The sequence below is a fragment of the Urocitellus parryii genome, chromosome 1, assembly GCF_045843805.1.
Source record: "Urocitellus parryii isolate mUroPar1 chromosome 1, mUroPar1.hap1, whole genome shotgun sequence".
In the NCBI taxonomy this organism is placed as follows: domain Eukaryota; kingdom Metazoa; phylum Chordata; class Mammalia; order Rodentia; family Sciuridae; genus Urocitellus; species Urocitellus parryii.
Window position 1 is genome coordinate 223,280,405 of NC_135531.1, and position 27,651 is coordinate 223,308,055.

The 27,651-nt window shown below is 33.6% G+C and overlaps 1 protein-coding gene across 6 annotated transcripts in view; it reads left to right on the forward strand.

The window, feature by feature from the left end:
- Positions 1-27,651, forward strand: part of Ubr3 (ubiquitin protein ligase E3 component n-recognin 3) — a 222,444-nt gene that overhangs the window by 184,161 nt on the left and 10,632 nt on the right. For all 6 annotated transcript variants that reach the window (XM_077802756.1, XM_077802758.1, XM_077802761.1 and 3 more), the window contains 3 exons: positions 14,419-14,543; positions 21,840-21,947; positions 22,073-22,198. In XM_077802756.1, coding sequence (XP_077658882.1) covers positions 14,419-14,543; positions 21,840-21,947; positions 22,073-22,198 — 359 coding nt within the window. The remainder of the gene's footprint in view (positions 1-14,418; positions 14,544-21,839; positions 21,948-22,072; positions 22,199-27,651) is intronic.

Genomic DNA, 27,651 nt, shown 5'->3' on the forward strand with positions numbered 1-27,651 from the left:
AGTTAGAGGTCTCCAGATAAAACATGCCAGTGATTATTTTATCACCTGTATTACTAACTTGAGGATTAACTACATGGAATCAAAAAGTGAATTGTAGAGCATTTGCAGGAAAGCAGGTATAGTAGATTACTTTCCTGACAGGGTTGTCAATAAAAAGTACTAATAAATGAAGAAAGTGAAAGAACATTATAAGGAACATGTGTCAAAAATACTATTCAATTTTCCAAAAGAAAAAATTTTTAAAATAATGTTTGAAACAACAAATTAACAGAACAAAAAAACAAAATAATATAGGAAGGGAAAATATTTTAAAATGCTTACAAAAATTAGCAGAAAATGCATGAATTTTTCAAATAAAATTTTGATGTGAATAAAAAAAACTTAAAGAATGATATATTCTCATGGTTTCAGTCTACCATCAATCAGCTCCATTTCTTTGGGCCTGTGATGAGGCAGAATGTCTTGTCAGAGTACATGGCAGAGCAAACTGTTTACCTTATAACAGCTGAAAAGCCGAGAAAGAGAGAAACAAAAAATACCTTCTTCCAACTAGGCCCTACCTCCTAAAGTTTCTACATCTCCCACTGATGTCATCAAATGGTTAGTCCATCAATAGATTAATCCCCTAATGAAATCGGATCACTCATGGCCCAATCCCCAAAAGCCCCACATCTGAACCTTGCTGCACTGGGAACCAATTCTTCCAGATCTAAGCTATAACAATAAGCAAGCATAATATTTTATTTATACCAGCACTGTGAATTTTTAATTAATTTTTTAAAATTAAAGATGCATACAGGAGCTGGGGATGTAACTCAGTGGTAGAGTGCTTGCCCAGCATGTGCAAGGCCCAATAAGCAATCACTCCCCATTTCTTCCTTCCTCTAACATTCGGATGTTTTTTCATATTACTTTTTTGGATTTGGCTGTGCCTATGAATTTAATCATTTATGTTTATAGACTTTAAAATCTAAACCCATCAAATAACCTCAATGTAATTTAATCTCTTTGACAAATCAGTTTTAAATTCTTTAGGGTTTCTTTCCCCCCCCTCTTGTGTCACTTTGGTTAGTTTCTCTTAGTTTAGGGAAACAATTGTCTTGGAGTCATGCCAGTTTACTCCTAATTGGCTATTCTAATTATATCACTCATTACATTTTGAAGTATAAAAAGTTACTTTGTTTTACATCTTCAAATATTTATACATTTTATTTTAAATATTTTTTGTTTATAAGTATAGTTATTATGTAAACCTGAAAAACTAAAAGGGAAGAGACTTGACATATAGGATTTTTAATTTTCATAATTAAAGAGAAAAATATTTCAATTAAGAGTAGAGTACCTGTTGTTTGAGTGTCTAAGAGTTGTCATTGTTGTATCATTGTCACAGGAAACTGTTGATAATAGTTTTCAACAGAAGGCGAAGCTAATGGTGAAAGGGGATTTAATTGAAACTATAGAATTTAATTTAGTAGAAACATCCCAAAATCGTGTTCTAAAATACATCAAGGAAATTAATCTGTTTAATATGTTGCTCACTGTCATTGTAGTGATGAATTGTTCTTAGAATTTAGGGCTGGACCAAAAAACATAAAAATAAAAAAGCATTCTTTCTTTCTTTATTTTTTTAAGCACATTGAACATTGACTAGAAAGAGACCTTACCTTAACTACTAGGAATCTCAAAGAGATAGAAGGTTGTTTAATTATATTCAGTAACTTGAATTTTCCTCAGACAGCTTTTGTGGGATGTGAAGAGTAATAGATAAAGAAGATAGAGTTGTTAATGTAAATTTTTCAGTTTGCCCTCTAATATTGACCTAATAGTTAATAACAGTTGGTAATCTTTAGTGTGTGTGCGCATGTGTGCATGTACGTGTACACATACATGTGTTTGGTAATGGGGATAATGTCTGTTTTTGTTTTAGAAATGTATACATTTCTATAACTTTAGTTATTGGTTGTTATTAGAAAAGGAAAAGAAGGAAAAATTTTACTGTTTACATGTACTAGGATGGTAAATGCTTCTGGTGGTCTTATTTGAAAGTAGTTGAAGCAGAAATTTATCTGGACACCTTTTAAGCACTAGTTTCAGGTCAAAAGACCTTCTTCCGCCAATTGTCTCATCAGAAGTTCAGACTAAATATATTAAAAGCAAGCATTTGTTTTCTTTGATCTTTTTTTACATCTGGGAATCTTATTTATCATAATACCCATCACATTACTGGCCTCCAAAGGATAAGTCTGGAAATAACTTATGATAGATCACTTTCTTCACGTATTCATGTTTAATTCTGTATGTTCAAGGGGAAAGACATTTTATTACAGAAGATCAGGTTTGGCTATATATTGCAATGAGGAAATGAAAACCAACACAGTTTTAAGCTTAAATATTATTTTTAAGCTTAAATAAGATTGAAGCTAATTTCTCTTTCATGTAAAAAGAAAGTAGGCAGGTCTATTCTTCTACTTCACAGCACCAAATTTCTTATAGTTTGGTTTTCATCTTCCTAGAGTTCCAGCCATCACAGTTTAGTTCAGTAGAATGGAGAGTTGAGATAAGAACTTAACTCTGAGGCCATTTTAGGCTTAGGGAGCTGGCACACTACTGTAATCGCAGTGGCTCAGGAGACTGAGGCAGGAGGATCACCAGTTCAAAGCCAGCCTCATCAACTTAGTGAGGCTGCAAGCAACTTAGAAAGATCCTGTCTCAAAATAAAAAATAAAAAGGGCTGGGGATGTGGCTCAGTAGCTAAGTGCTCCTGTGTTCAATCCCTAGTTTTATTAAAAAAAAAAAAAAGCCATTTTAGAAGATCCACTCAGAACATAACAATTGTATGTCTGGCCAAAATTCTTCCTTTATTTTCAACCTCTTGAGTTTAAAGCTTAAAAACATTATCTTTTTAAGGAAGAGTCAATTACTTAGATCATGTTACTGTTTTTTCCCATCTTGCTGTTATTAAGGAGCTTCACAAATTTGTTCTAACTATGCTTTATAGGATAGTGATTCCAGGATTTTCTGGAGCATCTTCCTGGAGATTATTCTTACAAGATCCCATAAGCAAGGCCAAAAAAAAAAAAAAAGAGATAGGACTTTGCTTTTATTATTTGCCATTCATTTTAAGAGAGAAAATGTCTCAGTTTTGCTTTGTTACATACCAGGGCTTTAAAAATAAATGACTATTTTAGAATATCTCAAACATACATAATGGTAAAAAGCAGAGTATGATGGTCTTGTGTACCTACCAATTATCAATTCATGGCCAACCTTGTTTTTATTTATATCCTCAACTAGTCCTTCCTCTTTCCCATTCTTATTTTGAAGCAAATCCCAAACCTTATTTTTTATCCATATAGTCTTCATTATGTATCTCTAAAATATAATAATTCTTTAATAAACATAACCATACTGCTATGAACAAATTTTAAAATGGAGTTATGTCTTAATATCATTAAATATCTAGTCAGTATTTAGGTTTCCATAGTTGGTTCTTATAATTGATTTCTTACAGTTGGTTTGTTTGACTTAGGATCCAAACAAGGTTGACACATTGGATTTGGTTGTAATATTTCTTCCCTTTCCCTCTAACATTTGTTGAAAATTTTTAGTCTTTTGTCCTTAGAGTTTTCCATAATTTAAATTTTGCTAATTGCATTCTTGTTGCTTAGCAATATGTTCTCTCCCTGTGTGTTTCCTACAAACTGGAAGATAGATTTAGAAATGTGGATTCAGTTTCTTTTTTCTTTTTCTTTGTTCAGAGATACTTCATGGACAGTGTTAGAAACTTTAATCAGGAGAATGATATCAATTTGCCTTTCTGTAGGTGACATTCAAGAGTATTGTTGATTATCTTGATTTATTCCTTAATTACTTTTTTTGTTTGGTGTACATTTTTCTTTTTTTGTATTAAACCCAGAGGCACTTTACCACTGAGCCATATCCCAGCCATTTTTATTTTTTATTTTGAAACAAGGTCTCTTGTGGTCCTCCTGCCTCAGCCTCCAGAGTTGCTTAAGGTCAAACTAAGTTGCTGAGGTTGATTTTGAACTTGTGACCCTCCTGCCTCAACCTCCAGAGTCACTGGGGTTACAAGTGTATGCCACCATGCCAGGAAAAATTATTATAAAAAGAAAGAAGTTTTTCCTATTACTTACCCACTGGTAAAGTTAATATAGGAAAGACTTTTTTTATTTACCAGTTTGCAGAAAGATTACTTTTATTTTTAGTATTTTCCAAAGTTGTTTGAATTTTTATTTTTCAATTGTAAATTGTAAATTCATGGATTTTAAAATATTTGATGTCTTTCAGTCTCACTGTGAATAATAACTTAAGATACTTAAATTTGGCTTAGGTTCTATTGATTTGACCTTGGCAGTCTTTGACAGTTTCTTCAGACCAAGGTTTTTTAATCTGTGGTTCTAGAGTTCATTAGTGGACTTCATGGAATCCATGAATCTTCTAAAATGTAGAAAATTTTTGTATGTAAAAAATTAGTTCTATAAAAAAAAATAGTTCTATAGCTCTTAATAGATTTCCCAAACAGTCTTGATCCCTAAAAAGTAAAAAATCTCAGTGACTTGGGAGGCTGAGGCAGGAGGATCCCAAGTTCAAAGCCATCTTCAGCAACTTAGCAAAGCCCTAAGCAACTTGGCAAGACCCTGTCTCAAAAAATAAAAAGGGTTGGGGATGTGACTCAGTGGCTCAGTGTCCCTGGGTTCAGTTCCTGGTACAAAAAAAAAAAAAAAAAAAAAAAAAGATTAATTATTTATTAATTCTATTGAGAACTCCTGGCCATAGACAAAGAAATAGTTCTATAATAAGGAATAGCAGTAAGGAGATTGTGTTTGTAGTTTTAAAATCAATAGTTTATAGTGGAGTGAGAAAGCAGTCCATAGAGAATTATCAAGAGTTATTGGGGAGGGAGAAAACAGAAGCTATACATGGGTGTAATTCATAGGGGTAGCTTGTTGTTTGTTTTTAAGATAGGAGAGTTTTAAGCATGTTTAAATGTTTGCCATTTCTCTGTTTTTTTTTTTTTTTTTCACTTAATAACTCCTGGTGGTCCTTTACTTGAATTGATACCTTCTCTTGGAAGTCTTTCTCTTGTGTATGCCTTGTTCCGTTTCCCATAACAACTTACTCAGACTTCTCTTTTTATGCTTGTCTTATGTCATAATAGATTTTTAAAAATATATCCCTCTGTAAACTATCAGTTCCTCTAGGATAAGTATTATCTTATATATATCCCTAATGCATAATATATAATGTTCTCAGCAGGTATGGAATGTAATGGATGTGTTAAAAATCCATTGGTCTTATTTTGTGCTAAATTGCTTATTTTCTATTTTGAAATTCAAGAAAGCTCTTACTTTCATTAAAATCTTTAGATTTTATTTTGTGATCACTTCTATGTCATGTTTGTGGAGAATGTTGGTAGTTTATTAGAACCAAAATTCAGTTGCCTAAAGTATGCCTATGGGAACAGCATTAACTACCTTATTAGTTGTTGGATGGATTTGGGATCTTCTTTCTATCTTGATTAAGGCAAATAAAGTCTTTTAAACTGGGTTCTTCACTCATCAAAGAGAAAATAGATTCCAGCTTATCACACAGAAAAACATATCATAAATTAATTTATGAGAGGATCAGAGCACATGTAATTAGTAACTCTAGATCATCAAAAGGGAGAATGAGATTTGATGTTCTCAAATGATCTGTACAAAGTACTGTTGGAAGCAGTGGAACAGTGTATATTTTTAACAACTTTTTTGTGATTATTTTAGGAAAAGAATAAAATATATGATGCCATCTTCAGATCATGTCCTGTTTCTTGTATATTTTTCCCTGAGGGGTTTTATGTTTTACATGTATTCTACGTTGTTCTAAAAGAAACTTGGAACATTTTGAATTATCTTAACTCTAAAACAATAAGGAACTTATGCAAACATTTGAATCCTGTTTGTCTTATTCATCACCTACACTAAGTCTGGTACTTGTAGGCAAGTCAGTGCATCTGTGGATATTTGTTGACCAACTCTGTTTCCCCAGGAGACTGCTGATTCCTTGAAAACCTCAACACCAGTCATAGAGTGGATACTCACTAAATACTCAATTTTTTTATTATTGTCCATGTTTTTGTGCCTTACCCACTTAAAAAGAAAATAAAAAATAAAACTGTTGACATCATTCCAAAATTGGGCCCTTGTTCCAATTAATGTAGATATCTTTAGAACTATTTATTCCATTTCTGGTGTTGTGTCTTGATGGGGGTGCAGGGGGAGGAGAAGGAAAGAAACATGAGCAAGGATTTTCATATGATGTTTATTTAAGATGTTATTTTAATTTCATGAATTATGACATTTTAAATTTTTAAAAATGATAAATTACAGATAAATTACAAAATGATGACTTCATCTTCTGAAATAGATGTGGCATCTGTTGAGTAGCTTAGCCCACACAGTAATTAAGAACAGGAAATCAAGAATGTATATTACATTTGTAATTCTAAGGAAAATTCACTTCTAAAGTCCCAGGTTAATATTTATCTTTACCACATTTGTTATCTATCTTATGTAATCAGTATAAATAAGCTTTTTTTAAAAAAATATCATTATTATGATTTGCTGTGCTGGGGCTTGAACCAAGGAAGCACCATATACCCAGCCCAGGAGCAAACTATTATTATTGAGCTGCCTTGAATGTACCCTGCCCCAATCCCACCTCTATACCACTGTAAAAGTACCACAGTACTATTATAAATGTTAAAATCTGTTTGCTTCTAATACATTTCAAGTAGGTATTGATCATCTTTGTTCAATCTGAAGTGTTTTGATTGTGGACTTTTGTTTTTAAACCCATTGGCTGAGAGTGGTTGTCGATCCCGTTTTTCCTTTTTAAATTTTGATACTTAAGTTTGCAGGGATTTGTTCATTTGATCTAATATACATACACTGAAGATAGGCGATTCCTTGCTTTATAAAAGTCCCTAAAAGACTTTGGTTTCATCCCTTATGAGCATTCAATAAATAAATTATTAAATGAACAACTGAATGTGAAAATTTGAGTGATTTTAAATTGCTGTGACTTTAAATTGCCAGTTTAAATGCTTAAAAAACAGTGACAGTGACTAAAAATAGAAAATAGTACTTTTCTACAACAAAAAGCTTAAATTCTGTATATAGTAGCTGTCATTTCTTTTAGTGCTTTACTTTTTAATAAAAATATAGTTTAAAAAGAGAAGATACATGTGAGTGGTGTTTCTAGACAACGTAAATGATTTCCCTTGTTAAAGTCTTTTTGTTTATGCTTAGACAAATGCTATTAATTTTCATCAGACTGTTTAAACATTGATGGAACACTCATTTCTTGGTTTTGATGATGTAATTCTTTCCTGGTTCCCCTGTTATCCTTTTTCTACTTATATTGAGGCTGTTTTTCATTCACCATTTTCTCACACCCTGAATTATTCCTTACTTCCTGTCCCTTACCTTCTAAATTTTATCTTTTCTGTAACGTCAGCTGGACTTAATTCTCTAATAAATTCCCCAGTCTCTAGCACCAGGCTACAATTTCCTGTTGAGTACCAAACCCAAATTCCTACACATACCTTAAATTCACATATATAATAGTAATTTTCTTCCTATCTAAAACTGCTTTCTTCCTATTTTCCATTTTAGTCAATCTACTACCATCTACCCTTTGTATAGGAGATACTACCATCATTCTATACCTCTAAATGTCAATCAGTCCTATAATTTCTATCATTTAAATCTTCTTCTAACTTGAAAAATTCTCTTCATCTTTGTTGCTCTTTAGTGCAGGGCATCCTAATTACACACACACACATATATATAAATGCTTCTTCAGTCTGCTAGTAGGTGTTCTTACCTCTAATTTTTAAAAAATTAACACTTATTAATTGTACAGATGTTTCACCATGACATTTCCATCCATGTATATGTTGTACATTGCTCATGTCCACTCTTCCTGATATCGATTTTACCCATCCCTCAAGCTCCCTTCCAAGTCCTTGCTAGTCCCTCTTCTGCTTTTTATCCTCTTTGTTTGTTTACACATATAAGAGAAAACATACAATCTTGTCTTTCTGTGTCTAACTTATTTTGCTCAACATGATGTCCTCCAGTGCCATCCATTTCCCTGGAAATGACAGAATTTCATTCTTCTTTGTGTATCTATATCATATTTTATTTATCCATTCATTTATTGATGGGTGCCTAGGCTGATTCCATATCTTGGCTATTGTAAATAGTACCACAGTAAACATTGGTATGCAGGTGTCTGTCTTGTGTTGACTTTATTTTCTTAAGATATATACCTAAGAGTGGTATATGGATCATGTGGTAGTTCATTTTTTAGTTTTCTGAGGAATTTTCATACTGTTTTTCCGTAGTGCATTTACTAATTTACATTTCCACCAGTAGTTCAAAAGAATTCCTTTTTCTCTGCATCCTTGCCAGCATTTTTTTTAAATAGTTGTTTTAACTGGGGTTAGATGGGATCTCAAATTAGTTTGAATTTGCATTTCCCTGATTTGCCTCCATTCTTGTCTTGGTCCATCCTTTTCTAAGAAGCTACAGTGGATATTTCAAAATGCAAATATAATGTCATTCTCCTGCATAAATTGCTTTATTATCAGATTTTATTCATCAAGAGTAAGTGAAATTCTGGACTTTTGTAAGAAATCTGTTTTTAAATGTCAGTACATAAAAATGAAATAGGATAAAGGTATACCATACATCTCTGAAGCTGCATTCAGATGGGTAGCCTATTGTTTGCAACATTTGGTTTTCAGCACAAAAATTAACTTTTCTAGTTTCATATCTCTGTATCCTCTGAAATCCTCCTTCCCTTTCTTGATTCCATCCCTGGCTTCCTCATTATGACTTATTTATCTTCATTATTCAAAACTAAGTTTCCTGGTTGGGTCTGGAGTCTTTATTTTTTAATGCTCCAACTTTAGATTTCTTTTCCTTCTATTTGCTCCCATACTATAAGTTCTTATTGCTATATCTATTGCAGGTGAGAGAAATTCATTTGAAGTCCACTGATGGACTCACATGAGCCTGTAGGAGTTGGGAGTAGTAGTCTTGTGGTCTTAGGGATAAACCAGAACCATAACTTTAAGTGCCGACAGATTCTTTTATCATGGATCTCTCATTCTGCCATGAGTCCACTTTCGTCAGTCTTGTCACTTCATTCAGGCTCAGCTGTTAACCAGAAGCATGGCCTCTGACATTTCTAGGCTCAATATTTACACTTTCCCTTCATCTCCAGTTATAAAAATCCCATAGATGCACTCTAACTAATATGGTTTATATCAAGTACCCACCCTAACTGATCAGCACAGATAAGAGCAGATATGTGGCACACATGTGTATACTCACACAATTTTAAATCAGGGAAGATTTTCTTTGGGAAGTGACTTTCAAGGTGTTATTTGACTGATTTCATGAGTTAGCCTACCTATGAGAAAGGAAGATTATTTCAGTTTGTAGACACCTAGTGGAAGGATGCCAAATGTTTCTTTAAAAGATCATCAGTCTTCTTAATATCAGTAATCATCAGGGAACTGCAAATCAAAACTTCAGTGAGATATTACCTCTAACTGGTTTGGAAGGTTTCTATCAAAAAATTACAAGTATTGGTGAGGATTTGGAGAAAATGGAACCCTTATACCTTGTTGGAATGAATGTAAATTAGTTCAACCCTTATGGTAAAGATTGTGGAGGGTCCTCAGAAAATTAAAAATAGGACTATCATGATACAGAGATCCTACTTCTGGGTGTAGAGCCAAAGGAAATGAAATCAGTGTCTTGAGATATCTGTATTCCCATGTTCTATTGCCTCATTGTTTACAATAGCTAGGATGTGGAAACAACCTAAATGTTAATGAGAGAATGGATACACACATACACATGTGTGCGTGCGCACGCGCACATACACACATGCACACATATATACATGGAAGGTTATTTAACCTTAAAAAGGAAGGAAATCTTGTTCCATTTGCAACAGTGAACCTGGAGGATATTATGTTACATGAAATAAGCCAGTCCCAGAGATAAATACAATTGTCCCCTGGTATTTTCTAGGGATTGGTTTCAGGATGCTGCATGTATTCCAAAATTTGAAGATGTTCAAGTCTCTTATATAGAGATGGCATAATATTTGCATATAATTTATACATGTCCTGTGGTAATACTTTAAATCTTCTCTAGTTTACTTATAAGACAATATTACTATATATTTTTCTTTAATTTATATATTTATATATTTATATATTTATATATTTATATATATATACACACAGACAATAATACAAGGTACATTATGTAATTCCTAATACAATGTAAATGCTATGTAAAATAGTTGTTATACTGTATTGTTTAATAAAGCCAGAAGGAAAACTGCATGTTCAATAAAGATAATTTTTTTTCAAATATTTTCTATCTGAAGTTGATTGACTCTGCAGATGTGGAAGCTGTGGACACAGAGGACCAGCTGTAATGCATTATCCCATTTATATGTAGAATTTAAAACATTCATACTCATAGAAACAGTAGAAGTGTAGTTACCAGTGGTCAGGAGGGTGGGTGAGGAAGTGGGGAGATAATAGTCAAAGGTACAAGTGCCAAGAAAATAAGTTCTAGAATCTGCTCACACTGTATCTCCTAAATTAAGTATACTAACTGTATTTAATAAAACTTTATTGTATACTTTGATTTGCTAAGAGAGTAGACGTTAAGTATTCTAACCACATACACATAAAGTGATAACTATATGAGGTGATGTATATGTTTACATGAATGTGAATCATTTCAGAGTGTATGTTTATACCTTCAGTATTTACAGTTTTCATCAATTATACCTCAGTGGAAAGGGGCAGACATCAGTCTAGCTACAGTAAAAAATAGATTGTAAGAATCTAAGAGGTGATACAGATAAACTACCATGTAGAAAAGAATTAACATAGAAGGCCTGCTTGTAAAGTTGGACCTTAACTAGCATCAGTGAACTTGGGCTTTGGAAGGAAACCCGTCATTTTCAGAACTGATAAGAATGCCAGATCTGTTTTGAGTAACAATGTGGTTCTTGCTGAATGCTTTTACTTTCTCCCTAGGAGTCTGGGATTTTGATATGTGCTAGGCAGAGATAGCCCTTTGGGTGCTGTCTCTTTCGTGAGATTTCTGAGCTGTCATAGCTTGTTGCTGGAGGAGATTAAGCACATCCAGTGTGGACTCTAAAATTTCCTCAGGACTTTACCCAATGGGCCTTTTCCCTTTGCTGATTTTAGTTTGTATTCTTATGCTGTCATGAATCATAGTCATGAGTATGACTATAAGACTCAGTATAATCTTATGAGTTCTAGTGAATCATCAAACATGGAAATGATCAAGGATGTGACATAGTCACTTAGGTTGGAATTTTAGGTCTGGAAAAGAAACAATGGAAGTTTTGTCCAGGTTTTTTGAACTGACTTGGGAGATATTGACAGGACTTGGTGATTATTTTAATGTGGGTGAGAAAGAGACAGAAAGTATCAAGGATGTCTATAAATTTCTCACTCCAGCAACTGATTACATAGAAATAAGCATTTGCTACCAGAGCAGCATAGTATGATAGAAGGAACAGAGATTTGAAGAAAAATTATCTATATGGATGCAAGTTTAGAATCCTAGGTGTGTAAGTTTATCTGTCTGAAACATTGAGACCATTTTGAGGATTGAATAAGACATTTGAAAAGATTTTCTAAGTTATTACGTAATGCAGATGTTAACTATGATTGTTAAGCTCCCATTTAATATAAAAGTACCTCATATATATCCAAAGCTATCAGGCACTTTATGTATTATTTTTACTGTTTGATATTACTATAGTTTTCACTGAATTCTGAAACTCAGCAACCTAAATACTAGAATGTCTTTTTTTTACTTTATAAAATACATATTTTATATTATACTATATTTATTTATTTAATAAAAATATTTTTAATTGCCAGTGGACCTCTATTTATTTATATGCGGTGCTGAGAATCAAGCCCAGTGCCTCACACATGCTAGGCAAGCGCTCTACTACTGAGCCACAACCCCAGCCCTCTTCTTTTTATTTATATATGACAGAGGAATGCATTACATTTCTAATTACACATATAGAGCACAATTTTTCTTATCTCTGTATACACAGTACATTCACACCAATTTGTGTCTTTATACCTGTACTTTGGATAATAATGATCATCACATTCTACCATCATTAATAATCCCATTCCCTCCTCCCTTTCCCTCCCACCCCTTTTTCCTATCTAGAATTTGTCTGTTCCTCCCATGCTCCCACTCCTTATCCCACTATGAATCAGCCTCCTTATATCAGAGAAAACTTTCGGCACTTGGTTTTTTGGGATTGGCTAACTTCACTTAGCATTATCTTCTCTAACTCCATCCATTTACCTGCAAATGCCATGATTTTATTCTCTTTTATTGCTGAGTAATATTCTATTGTGTATATATGCCACATTTTTTTACCCATTCATCTATTGAAGGGCATCTAGGTTGGTTCCACAGTTTAGCTATTGTGAATTGTGCTGCTATAAACATTGATGTGGCTGTGTCCCTGTAGTATGCTGTTTTTAGTCCTTTGGGTATAGGCCGAGGAGAGGGATAACTGGGTCAAATGATGGTTCCATTCCCAGTTTTCCAAGAAATCTCCATACTGCTATCTATATTGGCTGCACCAATTTGCAGTCCCACAGCAGTGTATGAGTATATCTTTTTTTCCACATCCTTGTCAACACTTATTGTTGTTTGTGTGGATAATAGCTGCCATTCTGACTGGAGTGAGATGAAATCTTAGAGTGGTTTTGATTTGCATTTCTCTAATTACCAGTGATGATGAATATTTTTTCATGTATTGATTGTACATCGTTTTCTGAGAAGTGTCTCTTAAGGTCCTTGGCCCATTTATTGATTGGGTTATTTTTTTTTTTTTTTTGGTGTTTAGCTTTTTGAGTTCTTTATATAGCCTACTGATTAGTGCTCTATCTGATGTGCAAGGGGTTAAGATTTGTTCCCAAGATATAGGCTCTCTATTCACTTCACAGATTGTTTCTTTTGCTGAGAAGAAACTTTTTTGAGTTTGAGTTCATCCCATTTATTGATACTTGATTTTAATTCTTGCACTACAGGAGTCTTATTAAGGAAGTTGGGGTCTAATCCCACATGATGTAGATTAGGATCTACTTTTTCTTCCATTAGACTCAGGGTCTCTGGTTGTATTTTTTTAATATATATATAATTTTTTTTTTAGTTGTCAGTGGATCTTTTTATTTATTTATATGCAGTGCTGAGGATTGAACCCAGGGCCTCATGCATGCCAGGCAAGTGTTCTACCACTGAGCCACAACTCCAGCCCTCCGGTTGTATTCTTAAGTCCTTGATTTATTTTGATTTGAGTTTTGTGCATGGTGAGAAATAGAGGTTTAATTTCATTTTTTTGCATATGAATTTCCAGTTTTCTCAGCACCATTTGTTGAAGAGGCTATCTTTTCTCCAATGCATGTTCTTGGCACCTTTGTCTAATATACGATAATTGTAGTGGTATGGGTTGGTCTCTGTGTCCACTATTCTGTACCATTGGTCTACCAGTCTGTTTTGGTGCTGATACCATGCTGTTTTTGTTACTATTTTTCTGTAGTATAGTTTAAGGTCTGGTATAATAATGCCACCTGCTTCACTTTTCCTGCTAAGGATTGCTTTAGCTATTCTGGGTCTCTTATTTTTCCAGATGAATTTCATGATTGATTTTTCTGTTATTTTGAGGAATATCATTGGAATTTTGATTGGAATTGCATTAAATCTGTATAGTGTTTTTGGAAGTACGGTCATTTTGATAATATTAATTCTGCCTATCCAAGAGCTAGGTAGATTTTTCCATCTTCTAAGGTCTTCTTTGATTTCTTTCTTTAGGATTCTGTAATTTTCATTATATAGATCTTTTGTATTATATACTATTCTTTATGAGCTCTTTCTTATACTAGAGGTAGGTAATATGTTGGTTTTAAACTTTGAAACACATGAATGTTGTAATGAGCACCTGAAAACCAGCGAGGGTATTTACCAAGGTTCTATAGGCTTCATTTCCAGGTTGAATGACGTTAACTTTTTGGTCTTCCGAAATAGGTCACACTTTCTTATGCTTCTTATCAGCATATTCTGTGGATGTATAGAGGAACATTGTTTTTATAATTTTAGATCTTTTAGGCAACAAAGTATAGCACATCATAATTTCATTTTATTAACTATGTAAGTGTTGCACATGCAAGGAAAGCTGTATTTGTGAAGTTATCTTGTTTATAAAATGTCTAAATTCCAAAGAAATAATGATATTCTTTTTCTCTTGTAGAACACTTCACCTGCATTGTGAAGGTGCTTTTTACCCTACTATACACACAGGCTCTTGCTGCACTTTCAGTTAAATGCAGTGAGGAAGATAGGTCAGCCTGGAAACACATGGGAGCTCTCAAAAAGGTTAGTCTCTTTTCTAAATTCATCATTTAGTAGTTTGGGGAACTCATTCAAATGAGGATATGAGTGAAGTTAAGTGTTTGAAAGACAAAATGAGTTAATGGTATTTTAATTGGAAGTGGAGTACCTTCAGGCTTTAAAAAAAAAGAATTAAATGTCTTCTTACATGATTAGACTTTCTGCATCTGTCACTATACTTGGCCTTTATCCCCTTAAATTTGGACAGTTTTGTTTTGTAAATTTTGCTACAAACATTAATCTTAAGGAAGTTGTAAAAAGGATTGGGGATGTAGCTCAGTGATAGAGCATTTTCCCAGCAAGCATGAGGTCTTGGGTTCAATCCCTAGTACTACTACTACTACTACTACTAATAATAATAATAATAATAACTGTGACATTTCAGTGAACATAGTAATTAAGTATCTGCAGATTTAAACTATTTATCTGTCAATTTTTTCTTTATTCCTATTTCCTATTACAATCTGAAGTTTGCTTTTTGACTTACACTTCTTTTTTTAAATATTTTTTTTTGTTGTCAGTGGACCTTTATTATTTAATTTATTTATATGTGGTGCTCAGAATTGAACCCAGTGTCTCACACATGCTAGCCAAGTGCTCTACCACTGAGCTACAACCCCAGCCCTTTGACTTACCACTTCTTTTTTTTTAATTAGTTGCTCAAGACAGTACAATGATCTTGACATGTCATACATTTGATTCAAATAGGGTATGAATTCTCATTTTTCCATGTGTACAGATTGCAGGATCACATTGGTTATATAGCCATGTATATACATACAGCCATACTAGTGTCTGTTGTATTCTGCTGCCCTCCCTATCCCCCCTCCCCTCTCCTCTCCTCCCATCACCTCTCTTTACTGTGACACTTTTCTCTCTTTCTCTCTTTTTTTCCCCTTTCCCCTCATACCATCGTATATGTATTTTGTGAAACCATGAGGGTCTCCTTCCATCTTCCGTGCAATTCCCCTTCTCCCTCCCATTCCCCCCCACCTCTCTTCCTTGTTTAGTGTTAATCTTCTTCTCATGCTCTTCCTCCCTACTCTATTTTGAGTCACCTCCCTTATATCAGAGAAGACATTTGGCATTTGTTTTTTAGGGATTGGCTAACTTCGCTTAGCATAATCTGCTCTTTTTTTAATATTTATTTTTTTGTGGTTGTAGTTGGACACAACACCTTAATTTTATTTATTTATTTTTATGTGGTGTTGAGGATCCAACCTAGGGCCTTGCACATGCTAGCCGAGCACTTTACTGCTGAGCCATAACACCAGCCTACCACTTCTAAACTTAAAAAACCTAGCCTTGCCTTGTCTTGCCTTCCCTTCCCTTCATTTTCCCACGTCCTTGCCAACATTTATTGTTACTTGTGGTTCTTGATAATTGCCATTCTGACTGGAGAGAGATGGAATCTCAGCGTAGTTTCCAAAATTAGGTCTTAATGACAAAATTTAAACAATTGTAAATTTCTGATGAAAGGAACAGGATTTAAGTGGCTGTTTAGTCAGTATTCTTTGTTAATTTTATAATTGATAGCTTTAAATTTTTTTTTTTTTAGTTATACATGGACACAGTATCTTTATTTTGTTTCTTTATTTTTATTTGGTGCTGAGGATCGAACCCAGTGCCTCATGTATGCGAGGCAAGTGCTCTACCACTTAGCCACAATCCCAGCCCTTGATAGCTATTTTTAAAAAGTCTTAGTAAAACACGATGACACCTGTTATTAGAGCATAAATTAAAAATATGTTAGTTCATAGCCATATAACTTAGTACTGAAAACAAAAACTGTCATGGTTGGTTTGCCACGTTACCTTTCTCTACAATAGATATAAATATTTAGATATAGAAGTTGTAAATAATGACTATGAATGATGAAATGGATCGCTGTGTATGACTTAAATTCTGTGTAATTCCTTCTTTCTTTTTTTTTATATACTTTCACTTCCCTCCCTTTTCACTCTCTTTTTCCTTTCTTTACTGGGGTTTACTCATTTCATCTCCGTAATTCTTTATGCTTAGGTATGATAATTCTCACAAAAGCTTTCTTTTTGGTCATATCTAATCTAGCCTGGGGCAATAAATATATAGGTATTATGTATTTTTGAAGGGGTTTGAGATTAACTTGATAATAAGGTTTATTTATGTTGGAAAAATCATTATCATTGTAAATTGCATTCCTTTGTTCTGTGGAATTTTTGCTAAGAGTCTTTTATACTAGAATTTCTTAAGCCAAGATATTTGGGTAGATTCTGTTTTGTTTTGTTTTCTGAAAGTGGAAATGTGACATTCAGAATATACTTACAGAACCTGTTACCCCCAAAAGTTTAAGGAGCACTGTAATTGAGACCAAGCATTATACCTAACACATCCCTCTGCATTCTACCTAACACATACCCTCTGCATCTCTTACATACCTCACTGCATCTCTCAAACCTTGATCCCTTCCTTTATTTAACCCACTTTGTGTGTGTGTGTGTGTGTGTGTGTGTGTGGTTGTTGTTGTTGGTGATGGTGGTTCTGCAGATTGAACTCAGTGCCTTGTGCATGTGAGGCAGGCACTCTACCAACTGAGCTATGTCCCCAGCCCCCAACCCACTTATTTTTGGTACCTTTTCCTTAGTATTCTTCTGATCTGGAATTTAGATCTTTTGCCCATTTTCTCAGAAATTCTTTCTTAAGTTTCATGAGCCTGTTCTTTCATTTATTCAAAGACTATTTAAAATATGCTTTCTTGAGACTTGTATACATGTGAAATTCATTTTTTTTTTTATCCAATACTCCTCTGGTGAGAAGAGTGCTCAGTATAAACTAGTAAACATTATATTAACTGTCTGATTTAACATAGAATTCGGCATGTTCTTTATTTATGTAATACATGTTGATGTATTTGATTTATAAGCTAATTTCATTCAATAATTTACTTGAGTGGTCTAAACATAAATATTATTCTTGAAATCATACTGAACAAAAAGTATCGTTCTTTGAAATAATACTGTTATTTTCTGTAACTCTAATTCAAAAGAGTACTAAATTTTGGAAGCTTTTGGCTGGGTTGTATATTTAAAGAATCTTAAATATGTCACATTTATTAGCAAGTAACAAATCTTTCATGGATATATTTTTTAAAGTTTTCTACATTTTGCATTTAAGTAAACTCTGCCTTGTTTAAGAAATTATTTGATTAAGTTTTAATAATTTTTCTTGTTTGGTATTCAGTGGTATGTTGATTCTTGTGAAGTATATGTAACCTGTAGGTCATCATATTTAGTATGTGATCATCCTGTTGATTAAGCAAGCAAAGGTGGGTGAGTCACCTGGTATAACACCAGTTGCAGTCAAGGACGTTTTGGTGGGGGCCAGGTAACTGGGGATTAAATCCAGGGGTGCTTAACCATCGATTCACATTCTTATCCCTTTTTATTTTTTGAGAAAGCGTCTTGCTAAGTTTTCTAGGGCCTCGTTAAGTTGCTGAGGCTGGCTTTGAACTTGGGATTCTCCTGCTTCAGCCTCCTGAGCCACTTGGATTACAGGCATATGGCACCATACCCAACAAGGACACTTTAATAGTTTAGAATCAGGACATAGTTCTACATGGCAGAGTGAATGCAGCAGAAGGCAGAGGACTAATTTAAAATAAGGCAAAGAACTGATTATCAAAAAAGGAATGCTCAGGCAAATTCTAGCGTCAGAAGCTCCAATATTATCAAATAAATTCTATTTGTTATGAGCAGATATTTATTATGAAAAGGTATTCCTGGAAAATAGCATAGTTTCTGATATTTTGGAATTTATAGTTTGACTGAAAAGAATACAATATCATGGAAGAAACAATTAGAAAATAGAAACAAGTATCATCAAATAAATCTGCAGTCCAGACTATAAGTACCTTAAAAGTTAAGAATAAACTTATATTCCATGGTGTTTACTCAATTCTTTTATTTTTCGTTTCAAAAATACAGTTAATGAGTAGCCTAAATGACATAATAGCAAAGTCATTACTTTATTCCAATTTATGTTTTACTATAATTTTCATATTATACTTTTCTTTAATATTTTAATAAATATAAAAGAGGTACATTTTTTATGAATACAATATTTTATTGAAATAAATGTGAATTTATAAATAGCCATTATTTTACTTTCTTATAAAATTGGAAGCAGTAATTATGTTTTTGTTGTAGACCATTATTCAATATAGTTTTTGTACATTCTGTAATAAATATATTATTCTGTTTGATTTGTAAATAGTTTTAACAAATCCTCTTCAAGAAATTTAAGGAAAGTTGTAAAAATTTTTTTTAAGTTTGTTTGCTTGTTTTTATTTATTTATTTATTTTTATTGGTTGTTCACAACATTACAAAGCTCTTGACATATCATATTTCATACATTAGATTGAAGTGGGTTATGAACTCCCAATTTTACCCCAAATGCAGATTGCAGAATCACGTCGGTTACACATCCACAATTTTACATAATGCCCTATTAGTAACTGTTGTATTCTGCTACCTTTCCTATCCCCTACTATCCCCCCTCCCCTTCCCTCACATCTTCTCTCTCTACCCCATCTACTGTAATTCATTTCTCTCCTTGTTTATTTTCCCATTCCCCTCGAAACCTCTTATATATAGTTTTGTATAGCAATGAGGGTCTCCCTTCATTTCCATGCAATTTCCCTTTTCTCTCCCTTTCCCTCCCATCTCATGTCTCTGTTTAAAGTTAATCTTTTCTTCCTGCTCTTCCTCCCTACTCTGATCATAGTTGCTCTCATTATATCAAAGAAGACATTTGGTATTTGTTTTTTAGGGATTGGCTAGCTTCACTAAGCATAATCTGCTCTAGTGCCATCCATTTCCCTGCAAATTCCATGATTTTGTCATTTTTTAGTGCTGCGTAATATTCCATGGTGTATAAATGCCACATTTTTTTTTATCCATTCATCTATTGAAGGGCATCTGGGCTGGTTCCACAGTCTAGCTATTGTGAATTGTGCTGCTATGAACATCGATGTGACAGTATCCCTGTAGCATGCTCTTTTAAGGTCTTCAGGGAATAGTCCGAGAAGGGCAATAGCAGGGTCAAATGGTGGTTCCATTCCCAGCTTTCCCAGGAATCTCCATACTGCTTTCCAAATTGGCCGCACCAATTTGCAGTCCCACCAGCAATGTACAAATGTACCCCTTTCTCCACATCCTCGCCAGCACTTGTTGTTGTTTGACTTCATAGTGGCTGCCAATCTTACTGGAGTGAGATGGTATCTTAGGGTGGTTTTGATTTGCATTTCTCTGACTGCTAGAGATGGTGAGCGTTTTTTCATGTACTTGTTGGTTGATTGTATATCCTCCTCTGAGAAGTGTCTGTTCAGGTCCTTGGCCCATTTGTTGATTGGGTTATTTGTTATCTTATTGTCTAATTTTTTGAGTTCTTTGTATACTCTGGATATTAGGGCTCTATCTGAAGTGTGAGGAGTAAAAATTTGTTCCCAGGATGTAGGCTCCCTATTTACCTCTCTTATTGTTTCCCTTGCTGAGAAAAAACTTTTTAGTTTAAGTAAGTCCCATTTGTTGATTCTTGTTATTAACTCTTGTGCTATGGGTGTCCTATTAAGGAATTTGGAGCCCGACCCCACAATATGTAGATCGTAGCCAACTTTTTCTTCTATCAGATGCAGAGTCTCTGATTTGATATCAAGCTCCTTGATCCATTTTGAGTTAACTTTTGTGCATGGTGAGAGAAAGGGATTCAGTTTCATTTTGTTGCATATGGATTTCCAGTTTTCCCAACACCATTTGTTGAAGATGCTATCCTTCCTCCATTGCATGCTTTTAGCTCCTTTATCAAATATAAGATAGTTGTAACTTTGTGGATTAGTCTCTGTGTCCTCTATTCTATACCATTGGTCCACCCTCCTGTTTTGGTACCAGTACCATGCTGTTTTTGTCACTATTGCTCTGTAATATAGTTTGAAATCTGGTATCGCTATACCGCCTGATTCACACTTCCTGCTTAGAATTGCTTTTGCTATTCTGGGTCTTTTATTTTTCCATATGAATTTCATGATTGCTTTATCTATTTCTACAAGAAATGCCGTTGGGATTTTGATTGGCATTGCATTAAACCTATAGAGAACTTTTGGTAATATCTCCATTTTGATAATGTTAGTTCTGCCTATCCATGAACAGGGTATATTTTCCCATCTTCTAAGATCTTCTTCTACTTCTCTCTTTAGGGTTCTGTAGTTTTCATTGTATAAATCTTTCACCTCTTTTGTTAGGTTGATTCCCAAGTATTTTTTTTTTTTTTTGAGGATATTGTGAATGGAGTGTTTTTCCTCATTTCCGTTTCAGAAGTTTTGTCGCTGATATACAGAAATGCCTTTGATTTATGTGTGTTGATTTTATATCCTGCCACTTTGCTGAATTCATTTATTAGTTCTAGTAGTTTCTTTGTAGACCCTTTTGGGTCTTCTAGGTATAGAATCATGTCACCTGCAAATAGTGATAATTTAAGTTCTTTTCCTATTTTTATGCCTTTTAAAAAATGTGGCTCATGTTTTCTTCTAATACATGCATGTATGATTTGTGCCACTACAGTGAGTGGTACAATATCTTTTATTTGGCTCTCTTCACATCATGAATATTTTCCACAAGTTTGAATTTGTCATAATCACTGCCTATAAAATATTCTGTTAAGTTGATATTCCATAATTTAGGTAACTGCATCATTATTGTTGTTCATTTCTCTCTCTCTCTCTTTTTTTTTTTTTTGGTATAGTGCTGCAATGACTGTCCTCTGCATATAGCTTTTTAATATTTATTTTTTAGTTATAGGTGGACACAGTATCTTTATTTTATTTTTATGTGGTGCTGAGGATCAAACCCAGTGCCTCACGCATGCTAGGCAAGTGTTCTACCTCTGAGCCACAACCCCAGCCCTGAATATAGCTTTTTTAAAAAATTTTCTTTTGGATTATTTTCTTTGGATGAATTCCAGAGTGGAAATCACTGGCTCAAAAGGCATGTTTTGCATGTGTTCATTTGCGTCTACATTATACAATTTATATGCTGTCTTTTAAACAAATTTTGGAATAGTTTTGATTACCTGTTCAATTTCATTGTGTGTCCAAAGGCATATGGTTGTATCCAAGTTTAGAAAAATTGAAGTTTCTATGCTTGAAGAATAATATAATCATAGTTTTGCTCATTAAAAAGTATTATTTCCAACATAGATTTTTTTATATTTCATAATGACCAATGTAACTAATGTTAATTTTTTTCCAGAATACATGTGATGCAGAAAAGTCTTATGAAGTATTATTGAGCTTTATTATAAATGAATTATCTAAAGGAAAGTTATACCATGAAGAAGGAACTCAGGAGTGTGTAATGGTATGTATTTGCTAAGATGAGGTAGTAATTATTGAGTAAAAGCTTAATGTTTTGTTGCCATTGTGAATATAATTTACTACATCAATTATACAATGAATTGTTCAAATTTTCTTTTTTAACTTTAGATTAGTCCTATTGCTTGGTCTCCTGAATCCATGGAAAAGTATTTACAGGACTTCTGCTTACCTTTCCTCAGAATCACCAGCCTTCTTCAGCACCACCTTTTTGGGGAAGATTTACCTAGTTGCCAGGTAAAATTTGGGGTAGTGGATAAGGAGCCTTATTTTTTTTTTAATATTTTTTTTTAGTTGTGGTTGGACACAATATCTTAATTTTGTATATTTATTTTTATGTGGTGCTGAGGATTGAACCTAGGGCCTCACATATGCTAAGTGGGCACTCTACTCCTAAGCCACAACCCCAGCCCAGGAGCCTTATTTTTATAATAAGCTATTTTTAAAAATTATGCTAATGTATAATATAATATTTATGTCTACATATGTAATCCTGACCTAATAAGTATATGTTATTCTACCTCAAAGAATAAATATTTGCTATTTTGGTATTCATTAGCACTCACCTCTTTTTATAATATTACTAGTGTTGGATATTTGAGCAGTTTTGGATTGAATCAGTGATAATTCATTTCCAGTACTTAAATAGGTCATAGTATTTAGTTCATTGATTTATTTTTATCACTGATATCATTTGCTTTTTAAATTTTTTTTTATTTGTTTTAATTAGTTATACATGACAATAGAATGCATTTATGTACTTTCATATATCATACATAGATGGGATATAATTTCTCTTTTTTCTGAGTGTACATGTTGTAGAATCACATTGGTCATGCAGTCACATACATATATATAAAGTAATAATGTCTGTTTTGTTCTATTATCATTCGTATCCCCACATCCCTTCCCCACCCCTCTAATCTCTTTCCTCTACCTAATCTAAGGTAACTCTGTTTTTCTCTAGTGCTCCCCACCTATTGTGAATTAACATCCTCATATTAGAGAAAACATTCAGCCTTTGGTTTTTTTGGGATTGGCTTATTTCACTTAGCATGATATTCTCCAACTCTAGCATTTGCCATAATTTCATTCTTCTTTAAAGCTAAGTGAAATTCCATTGAAAATATATATATATATCCCACATTTTCTTTTTCCATTCATCTATTGAAGGACGCCTAGGTTGGTTCCATAGTTTAGCTATTATGAATTGGGCTGCAATAAATATTGACATGGCCGTTTTAGTGTAGTATGCTGATTTTAAGTCCTTTGGGTATAAACAAGGAGTGGAATAGCTGGGTGAAACGATAGTTCCATTCCAAGTTTTCTTAGGAATCTCCATACTGCTTTCCATAGTGGTTGTACCAATTTGCAGTCCCACGAGCAATGTATGAGTGTACCTTTTTTCCTACATCCTCACCAATATTTATTGTTGCCTGTATTCTTGATGATTGTCATTCTGAGTGGAATGAAATGAAATCTCAGTAGTTTTGATTTTCATTTCTCTAATTGCCAGAGATGTTCAACACTTTTTCATATATTTGTTGATCAATTGTATTTCTTCTGTGAAATATCTGTTCAGTTCCTTAGCCCATTTATTGATTGGGTTATTTTTATATATCCTAGAGATTAATGCTTTATTGGAGGTATATGTGGTGAAGATTTTCTCCCAAAATGTAGGCTCTCTCCTCACATTATTGATTGTTTCCTTTGCTGAGAAGAAACTTTTTAATTTGAATCCATCCCCTTTATTGATCCTTGATTTTACTTCTTGCGCATTATGGGTCTTATTAAGAAAGTCAGATACTAGGCCAACATGATGAAGATCTGGGCCTACTTTTTCTTCTATTAGGCATAGGATCTCTGTTCTAGTGCCTAAGTCTTTGATCTACTTTGAGTTGATTTTTGTCAGGGTGAGAGATAGTAGTTTAATTTCATTTTGTTAAATATGAATTTCCAGTTTTGCCAGCACCATTTGTTGAAGAGGCTATCTTTTCTCCAATGTATGTTTTTAGTGCCTTTGCCTAGTATAAGATAATTGTATTTATGTGGGTTTATCTCTGTGTCCTCTATTCTGTACTATTAGTCTACAAGTCTATTTTGGTGCCAATATCATGCCATTTTTATTACTATAGCTTAGTAGTATAGTTTAAGGTCTGATATTGTGATGCCTCCTGCTTTACTCTTCTTGCTAAGGATTGCTTTGGCTATTCTGGGTCTCTTATTTTTCCAAATAAATTTCATGATTGCTTTTTCTATTTCTATGAAGAATGTCATTGGGATTTTAGTAGGAATTTCATTAAATCTGTATAACGCTTTGGGTAATATGGCCATTTTGACAATATTAATTCTGCCTGTCCAGGAACATGGGAGATATTTCCATCTTCTGAAGTTTTCTTCAGATTTTTTCCTTAGTTTTCATTGTAGAGGTCTTTCACCTCATTTGTTAGATTGATTCCCAGGTATTTTATTTTATTTGAGGCTATTGTGAATGGGGTAGTTTTCCTAATTACTCTTTCAGCAGATTCATCGCTGACGTATAGGAATGCCTTTGATTTATGGGTGTTGATTTTATATCCTGCTATTTTGCTGAATTCATTTATTAGTTCTAGTGAACTCTTTTGGATCTTCTAGATATAGACTCATCCCATCAGCAAATAGTGATAGGTGAGTCCTGGAATAAATATAATCTCTCCTCAACTCTCATATGTTTATATTTGGTACCAATTCTTGTAACAAAAGAAAGATGAAAATGAGAAAATCAAACAAGTTTATAAACGTGCAGTGCACATCACATTGGAGAAACCTCAGTGAAAGGTAACTCAAACAAATGACTTAAAATTCTGGCTTATAAAACATCTTCAACAACAAAATAAATTTTAAAGAAGTTACACGACAGAAGAAAGCAGTTTTAGACTTTTTAGAGGTAAGATATTGTAGGAAAGGAATAAATGAATGGAGTTGGGTTTGTTTGCATATTCCTCTGATAACATATCTGAGCTAATAAGAGTTGTCTCCAGTAAAGGAGAATTTGTATCCTATCTTTAGATGGAAAGTAGGGCAGGATACAAAGAGTACAAAGAGTGATCTTCCTCAGTTTGCTTTACTTCTTACTTGCCTTTAGCTCAAAAATATTTATGTCAAAGAAGCATATTTTGTAGTGACATTCAGTTTCCTTTACAAGTAAAAGAGAGGAAATAACAAAAATCAGAGTATAAATCAATGGAATTATAATGGAGAAACAGTAGAGAAGATCAGTGACTTCAAAACCTGGTTCTTTGCAAAGATCAATAAAATGGATAAATTTAGATGTCAGGAGCTCAGATGAGCTAGGAGAGAACTGAGCTGCCATGTGTCAGTCACCAATTAAAGCAACAAATCAAGAGTGAGTTGTTTCTTCTCTTACTGATGCTGTAAGCAGGAGGCTAAAACTTGAGAAAATGCTAACTCTCCCAGTTCCCCAGTTCCCGAAAATGCCAACTCCATCTTTCCTTGTGGAGTGGCACACTGGTCAAGGTTCTGGCAGTATTATGGAATAGTGGGTTGGAGTCAGTGGGGAAAGAACAGGAGTAGAAAAGTTACTGGGGTACTAAATCATATTGGGGAAAAGTGTCTCCAAAGTTCTCCCTGCCCATCACCACATTAAGGTGGCCTTGGCCACCTTAGAAGAGACTTTTGTCCAAGGCATTTACTCCAAGAAAATAGGAGTAAATGCACTGGGGCTAGGAATATTAAATATGTGAAAGAGTATAGGTAGCCAAGGTAGCCTGAGACCTTAACTGCGGTTCCTTTCAGAGACTGGAACAATGTGTAGGGAGGGCAGTTTTCTCTATGAGACTTGTCAGGAAAGCTTTTGTAATTCCCTATGGTTAGATCTGAAAACCCATGCATATATTTTTTATTTAGGAGCTAGACTTCTCACTGGATTGATATGGAAAAAGAGAAAGAAAGTACAAATTACTAATATCAGGAATGAAGGAGGAGACCTCTGTATAAATCCATTAAAATATTGTGAATAATACTTTACCAATAAATTTGATAACTTAGATGAAATAGACAAATTCATTGAAAGGTATAACTTGCTCAAGAAGAAATAGAAAATCTGAATGGAGTGATATTAAGAAAATTGATTTATTCAACCTGTATAATTATTATTCTTTCAAAAAGAATAATCAACAATAAATTCTGTGAAACATTTAAGGAAGAAATCTTATTAATACTATATAAACTTTTAGAGTAGAAGAAGATAGTACAATTCTAATCTCATTTTATGAGGACAGTTTTATCCTGACAGCCAGATCAGGCATCACAAGAAGAGAAAACTATATCTCCCTGAACACAGAAGCAAAAAGATTTACTGTAGTATTAACAATAAAAAGAAGAATACCTCATGACCAAATGGATTTTTCTCATGTTTATTGAGGTAAATTGACAAATAAGAATTATTTATTTATGGTGCACACTATGATATTTTGACACATGTATATTTTATAAAATGATTACCACAATCAAGCTAATTAACATATCCACCATCTTACATAGTTATCTTATTTTTTCTGATGCGAACATTTAAGAACTACTCAACCAATTGTAAGTATATAACAGCATTATTAATCATAATCATTATGTAATACATTAGCGCTCCAGAACTTATTCATCTTGTGCCTGAAAGTTCATATCATTTGACCAACATCCCCCCATTTTTCCTATCTACCTATCCACTGGTAACTACCAGTCTACTCTGCTTCTATGAGTTTGACTTTTTTAGATTGCATACATAGATGGGGATCAGTATCTGTTTTTATGTGACTGGCTTATTTAATATAGCAGAAAGTCCCTCAAATGTATATGTATTGTAAATGACAGAATTTCTTTCTTTTTTAAGCCTGAATAATATTCTGGTATGTGTGTATCATATTTACTTTATTCATTCACCCATCGATGGACAGTTAGATTGACTTCATATCTTGGCTAATGTGAATAATGTTGCAGCAAGTTTGGGCATGATCAAAAAGATTTATCCTGGGAATGCACAATTAGTTTAACAAAAATTAATTAATTGAATATATTAATAGAATCAATGAAAAAATTGTATGTGATCGTCTTAGTAAAAAAAAAAAGAATTTGCCAAAATCTAACACCCTTTTTGGTAATTAAAAAAAACAAAACAAAACAAAACTTCAATAAACTAAGAATAGAAGAGAGTTTGCTCAGCCTATAAAAGGATATCTATAAAAAGGTACCTAGCTAACCTCATACAAATAATTAAAGACAGGAACAAGATTAGGAATCAGGCAAGGATATCTGTTCTCACCACTTTTTTTTTTTTTTTGTAACAGGGATTGAGCACTCGAACACTGAGCCACATCAGCCCAATTTTATATTTTATTTAGAGACAGGGTCTCACTGAGTTGCTTAGTGCCTCGTTTTTGCTGAGGTTGGGTTTGAACTTATGATCCACTTGTCTCAGCCTCCTCAGCAGCTGGATTATAGGCATGTGCCACCAGGACTGGCCACTTGTTTTTAATATTGTACTAGGTTTGCAACAAGGTATTTAGGCAAGAAAAATAAACAAAAGGTATCCAAATTGAAAAGGTAGAGATATAAAGGAAGAGGTAAAGCAATTTCTTCACAAATTAGGTAGTCTTCTATGTAGAAAATCATAAGGAGTCTTCAAAAAATTATTGGAG